The sequence below is a fragment of the Nicotiana attenuata genome, unplaced genomic scaffold, assembly GCF_001879085.1.
Source record: "Nicotiana attenuata strain UT unplaced genomic scaffold, NIATTr2, whole genome shotgun sequence".
Lineage (NCBI taxonomy): Eukaryota > Viridiplantae > Streptophyta > Magnoliopsida > Solanales > Solanaceae > Nicotiana > Nicotiana attenuata.
The window spans coordinates 122420-130032 of NW_017670882.1; the positions used below are offsets into that span (position 1 = coordinate 122420).

At 31.8% G+C, this 7613-nt stretch overlaps 1 protein-coding gene across 1 annotated transcript; it reads left to right on the top strand.

The window, feature by feature from the left end:
- The first annotated feature begins 6531 nt into the window (after positions 1 to 6531).
- Positions 6532 to 7248, top strand: LOC109244181. The gene has a single exon (XM_019411230.1). It carries the CDS (start codon positions 6532 to 6534, stop codon positions 7246 to 7248), a length of 717 nt encoding a protein of 238 aa, XP_019266775.1.
- The last annotated feature ends 365 nt before the right edge of the window (positions 7249 to 7613 follow it).

Genomic DNA, 7613 nt, shown 5'->3' on the forward strand with positions numbered 1-7613 from the left:
ACTTTAAAATGAGAAGTCAGAAAATTTAACCAATTAATAGTAATAAGTTATTGACAACAATTACATCTCTTTGTGGACATCTGCGAAAAAAATTGACAACAGTTACAACTTTTCATTACTTTGTTTAATTGCATATTAAAGAAGCAATAACTTGGAAGACAAAAAATATAATTAATTGAGAGAAAAAGGCAAACAGATCATTCTCAATTAACATTACACCATACTATCCACGAAAAATAATACAAACTCATCATAAAACCGGATTAATAAGAAAGAAAAAGAATCAGAAAGCTAATAGATAGATAATATACACTTACTGCCCAGTTAAATACAACTACAATATCATACAACTTAAATACGAATTTTATACAAATTTTATACAATATGTCTTTTGTATATTTTGTATCTGATTTATACATAGTAAAAATAAATTTTGTACAACTAATTATATATTATATAACTTATCTACAACTTTCATACATTATTTCTACCCAATTATATACAACTACAATATCATACAACATAAATATAATTTTTATACAACATGTCTTTGTATATATTTTGTATCTAATTTGTATATAATTTATTTGTGGTGTGTGCTTCTTCCTCTATAAAATTCTAATCAAAACTTACTCTCTTAATACAATTTTGATACATATCAATAACTTTATGTAAAAAGGTTGTATTGATAACTTGAATACAAATTTTATACAATGAGTCATACATTATACAACTATTGTTCAACTTTCGTACAACATTCAAATAAAAATATATAAAACTACAACAGAATACAATTTACATACAATTATACTACAACTTTACTACAATTTCGTAAGTATATTGTATGTCATATCTTCTTCTTTTTCTTTTTCGAGTTTCAATCTGAAATTCAGCCAAAATCAAGTCTAATCTTCACCGAACACCCTCAAAATTGAGATATAAACTCCAAACAATATTTTCAATTGTTTGCAGCAACACCCAATCCAAACAAATAATGGTTTGAAAACCCAAATTCGAATTCAAAGCTTCAAAGCTTTTTAATGGTTGTCAATGGTGGAGAGTCAAACACCTTCAAAATTTATTGATTGACAAATTCAATTTGAACACCAATTGTGCAACATGAAAGGAAATTGCTAAGTTAAAACGGTTGAAATTCATTCATGAATACCATTAAAACTCTATACAATAAGAAAGCATAAAAAACAGAGAACATCAAATGAAAAAAAATTGGAAGAAAAAAAACAGAGAAGGAGAGTAGAGAGACGAAAACAGAGACAGAGAGACGGAGAGAGAGAGTGGCCAAGTATAAAGGGATAAGAAAATAATTGATATTCCATATTCAACTCCTAATATAAAGGGATACTCATTTAAACTTATTTGTATATAATTAGTAAATTGTATATGACCATGTAATTAAATTAAAACTCGAGTAGGAAAAGTAATAAGGTTTCAATTAATGTATAAAAAGATAAAAATCCCATAATAAAATATAACAGATCTTTGTGGAGTCACTTTCTTTATCGAAGTATAAGTGGTCACAAGGAATCATGTCCTCTAACAATAGGTGAAAATTTGTACTAAATATCAACTAAGGAAAATGGACAAAATTACCAAGCAGCTAACTATTGAAAATAAAATAATTATAGAGAAATTTTCACAATGCACTATCTTTTAGTAGTAATTAGACATCTATAGATACCATTTGCTATATTACGGATTATAGATACCTTTTGTGTGGTTATAAGATGTATTTGATGTATTTAAGCTATTGTATTCATGAATACAATAGCAAAAATAGGCGTGATCAGGGAAGTCCAGTTAATCAGTTGTTGTATTCGAGTGTATTCGACTGTATTCATGGAGTGAAACATGGGATTACAGCTGGACAAATTATTGTATTCAACTATATTCGACTGTATTCACGACGTGAAATAGGGGATTACACTATTTTTAAAACGGAAAGTGAATCAATTAACATAATAGACTCCTAATATAACTCAACAAACTTAATTATAACACACAAATTTTGTATTTTCAGTTATAAAAAGATTCTCAACCGAAAAATACCCCAAACCATAGCAATCTTCAGAAAAATTATATAATACATCGGAATACATAAATTATATTAATCAAAAAACATATGAATACATTCATGGCATATAGCGAGATAGTGAATACAATGAAATACATAGAATACAGCGGGATACATTGAAATACAATGAAAAAAAAGACAGTGAATACAATGAAATACATGGAATACAACGAGATACATTGAATTACAATAAATAAATAAATAAATAAAGACAATGAATACAATGAAATACATGAAAATACATTGAAATATATTAATAGAAAATCAAGTTGCTCAGCCCCAAACTCTGTCGTCTTTGTTCAAGAACAAACCCTAATTTCCGGCGAATTCGCCGTTCACCGGAAGCCAGTAGTGAAAACGCGCCGCCTTGGTCCGGCGATGGTGCCGGAGCCGAGGTCACTTCCTGAGTAGAAGCAGCCGCCGATAAGACCGCCGATACGCGAATCAAAACCCTTCTTTCATGACTTTTGCATGGCTTTTTGTACGTGTACCCATGTGCGTGGTCTCTTCGCATAAATTAAATGAATACATAGTCACGGGGACCGACAGTAGTGATAACTGAATCAGTCCTATGGACAGTTCCAAACCTGGAACTGACATTCAAATTGGAAATCAAGGTGGGGTCTCAGATCCTTCAAAAATTCTAAGAATTGAACATACCATAGATCCACACTAGTTTATACCCAAGTGCTTGGGATATAGATCACCACCAATACAATCTCCTTGTACGGATGCTCACCAACCTAGATAACTCACCATTTCAGACATTCAAACATGGAGAAAGAGGCGGAGAGAGAGTGGGGAGATAACCATGGAGAAAGACTGGCGTTGAGAGAGAGAGAGAGAGGGTGGAGAAAAATCTGAAAGAATGAGAGAGAAAAATAATACAAAGAGTATTTTATGGCTTAAGAGTAGGAGGTAACAATAAATAGATATTTGGTTATAAAAATCAAAAGGTATCTATAGAATATAATTTTTTAAAAGGGTGTTTATTTAAAATAAATAAGATATCAACATTTGGTATAAGAGGTAAAAATTTCATAATTATACTCCCTAATGGGCCGGGTCTGTCAGAGCTCTTAATGAGTCAGACTTGGCCCAATTGACAGACATAAGCTCAAAAGACGTGTCTTTTTACGGTCACTGTTGATTAAAAGCGTTGTTGATTGTACCCTTCAGAGACTTCTGAATTCTGAAACACTGCTTTCTTTCTTCAGTAGCTCAAGTCAGTAAAGACTTTAAGAAATGAAAAAAGAAAGATTTGAATAATAAGTCGGAGAAGGCGAACGAAGATCATTGCTGACAACTTTTAATTGCTCCATCCCATATATCATTCCTAAGGTAATAAAATACTAGTGAATTGAGAACAAGTCATCTCGCATTCACGCAGGGTCGAAGAAAGAGTCATACCCTAAGTAGAGACGAAGTCAGAATTTCAAGCTTATGGGTTCGGGATCCTATTCTTTTAGTTACTGGGTTCTAAATTAATAATTTGTACAATTAAGTAAAATTTTAAGACAAATACATGATTTGAATCAAAGTTACTGGATTCGGTCGAACCGGTGACCTCCGCCTCTGACCCTAAGAGGTGTAGTGTAGATAGTATAATTTAATATATAACATCATTATTTATTAATTAATTTTGTTACGTAAGTTAAAAAGTTTATACTAGTATTGTATTCCAAGGAAAAATTAACAGTTTGCTAATAAGTAGAAGAATAAAGTGAGCTGTTAGAAACTTGTGTCGCTCGCACAAGACCCAAGCCGACAAAATCCCATGGATATTGGAAGTGGCATTTCTATCTTCTGATTTCATTGGTTTTTTGTTTCATACCATTTTTTTTTACCTCTTTCTTATAATCCCCTTAGTTCGTTTTTATGTGGCGAAATTCGAATTTTAATAGTCAAATGATTTTTTTTAATCATAATCTTTTTGTATTTTTTTTAGGTATTTTAAATTGTTAATTATTATAATTTATAATACTTTTTACGTAAATTTTATATATATGAATTTTATATCAATAAATTTAAAGATTCTATGTTCAAATTCACAGTCAAAATTTATAAGAAGTTTAACTCTTAAAATTCGAACTCCACTATATAAATTGGGACCGAGGAGTAGCTTGTTTGAATAGCTTCTAAAATTTATAGTTTGAAAAATGATTTTTATCATATGTGCATTTTGAAGAGTAACAGTTTGTATTTACTAATCAATAAAAAAACTTTTTTCAATATTAGAGCAGCTATTTGTGCTTAGTCAAATTCCACAAGTGTTTTAGGATAAAAATTATTTTTTATTTAACTTCTGAAAAATAACTTCTGCTATTATCCAAAATTATTTTTTTTCTAAAAGCTTGGTTAAATACCACGATTATCTAAAATAAATATTATTAAAGAAAATAAGCTTATTTAACTTCTCGAAAATTTGTATGTTACCTGTTTTTTTTGGCACGTTAATTTCAAGTAGTCTTTTTTTCTGTACATTATATTACTCGTGATGACATGAATAGGGTATGTAAGGATTTTGATATAGTAGCCTAGAAAACTACTCATAATTAATTAACTTGCTTCTCGAACAAAATAGGTCAAAGTGAATGCTCGTGTCTTTGTCCCTATATACCAACGCTATATATTGATATTTCATAGTGGACAAAATAGCATTTGTATTTTTTTCTAACTATATATGATTATGTTTTTTCTGAGCCGACGATCTATTGAAAATAGTCCTTCTATCTTCATATGGTAGAGATAAGGTCTGCGTACACATTATTCTTTTTGTATTTTACTTATAGGATTACTCTGAATCTGTTGTTATTGTTGTTGTACAAAATATCATTTGATTCCTTCTTTCCCTTATTATAATTGATCAAAAACTATTTAGCTTTAGATGCTTTATATCTTCTATAAGGTTTGAAATGCTATGTAGATGAACTGCACTAGTCCACAATTCCTTGATAAGAGAAAGGCTATAAAACCTCAAGAGTAGATCAATACCCCAAAAAATCTTAACACCATAATGTAAGATTAGATATTTAACAAACATTCCATGTTGCTACTTGCTACAATTAACGTATCCCAATGGTAAACAAAGAATTTCGTAATATTCAACATTAGGTTAGGAAGCTCAAGCATAGTTACTTGTGTAGCATTTTCACATACTTTATTACTCGTATTGTTGTTATTTTCTCCGTCCCAATTTATGTGATGATGTTCGAATTTCGAGAATAAAAATAAATTATATATTGATTGTAATTTTGTCACATGCCTTTTAAATATTTTGAATTATTGATTATTCTAACTTATAATACTTTTTACGTAGTTTTTAAAAATACAAATTTTATTCAAAAAATTTAAAGATTTCATGTCCAAATGCACGATCAGAATTAAGAAATTTAAATCTCGAAAATCAAAAGCGTCACATAAATTGGGACAGATGGAGCACTTGTTACCACCAGATATAATATGATAGTTTGATTTTTTTCTCCTTAACTAGAGATTCATGGTTTAAGCCTTAAATGATTTTTTTTTAATAGAGAGTGTTCTACCTCCTTAGATGGCCTACTCGGTCAAAAATAGAATTATTGGGTCAATAAATATTGGATATCAAATAAAAAAATTTAGTGGTGTCTTGGACCAATGGTAAAGTTATCTCTATATATTCTATAGGCAGGGGCGGATTTAAGCTTAATTTATGAGGCTCGTGAACTTATAGTCTCTTTGCCAAACTAAATATTTTATGTACATATTTTCTAAAATTAAACTAATATTATATGCTGACACCTATGCTACAAAGAGACTTAATGGTGCACTTAGTTGAATGTTGAGTTATTCACCTAAAGGAGCAAGGATCAATTTTCACTTACTATTTACTACGTATTTTTTTCTCTCCTTTCCTTAACGGTGCACCCATGTTATAAAAATCCTAGATCCTACTTTGTCTATAAGTCACAAGTTTAAGCCTTGAAATCAACCATTGACATTTGTGTCTGGGTTGTAACTCTTTCCCCGGATCCTACATGAATATAAATTACTTCGTGCATCGGGCAGCCTTCTATCGAATAAAAAAAAATTCGTTAATTGGCCAAAATTCTACTCCTATTGTTTATTCATCATTTGACTGGTACTCTATAGAAAACGCCAAAACCTATTCTTTCGAAACGCTTCCATTACTTCAATAATCCAAAACCCTCAGTCCTTTTCCTCCTCTTTCAGTAATAAAACCAAAAGCGTCATAGCCATAGTTCTGCTTTTTGCATTAATTCCACCTCTCTCTCCCTTTGCCCTATATTTTCTCTGCTCTTTCAATTTTTCAAATTGTGAATGATATGCTTGGTATTTTCTCGCCATTTCAATTTTCTTATCCGTATTTTCTTTTGAATTTTCTCGAGAAAATTAGCATTTGAAATTCTGGTACTTCTAGAATCTTCATTGCTTCTCAAATGGATAATGCAGCGATTCTAAAACTCGGCAGTCTCAAATGCGTGGGGAAAGTTTTACGCATTGTTGAGTTGTGCTTTGTGATTCTTCTGTTGTTATGGATTTCCACTCGCTTGCCTTTCGCCGTGAAAATCTCCGGCGAGTATTTCCGTCAACTCGTCGGTGTAATACTTAGTCCTTGCTTCATCTTCATCCTATGCAACTTTATCGTCCTCACTCTCCTCTTGAAGTCCGGCGGCCTCTTTTCCGGCGACTACTCTTCCACATTCCGCAATGTCGGTGAAACTGAACTCTACGACTCGTTTCTCGAAAATCCGACTAATTTTTCATCCGAAAAGGAAGCTCTAGAGATTGTTTACGAAGACAAACGGATGATATTTGAGGAGAGCTCAGTGAAAAATGAGGATTCACGTGGTTCCGACGAAGAAATCGAAACGGTTAAAGTTAAGGCAATGGAATCTAAAGGTCCGATGAGGAGAACGCAATCGGAGAAGCTCGATAAGAAAAGCGTGGAGGAAATTTGCGTGAAGCTCCGTAGATCGGAAACGGAGAAGTGCCGGAAAGTTGAAACCTCCGGCGAGGTATCGCCGTCGACGGCGTATGGAGTTGACGGATTAAGTAATGAGGAATTTCAGAAGGCTATAGAAAAGTTCATTGCTAAGCAAGTCAAATTTCATCAACAAGAGAAGTTGGCTATTGTCCTTCATAGCCAAGCTTAAGGAATTTGAAATGCCAAAAAAAAAAAAGAAGGAATACTGAAAATTAGTGCGAATTATTAGTTTTATTCATAAATAATAGGAGCCGTAGATTTGGTATTGAAGCAGGGGGTACTAATTGATCTGAGCCGTTGATAATTGCAGAGAAAATGAAGTTTCCAGAAATTTCCAATTTATTACAAGCATGCATGCAGTGATCGCTATTTTTGGAAATACTGAGCTGGTTTTTAGCTTCAGAGAGATTAGAAAGTGTGTTTTTTCGTTTTCTAGGTTAGTATTGAAATGGAGAGATGGAAATAGGGAATGTATTCTCAAATTCCCACTAGCTATTGTCTGCTAATTTCAAGGAATCTTACTATCCTATATTC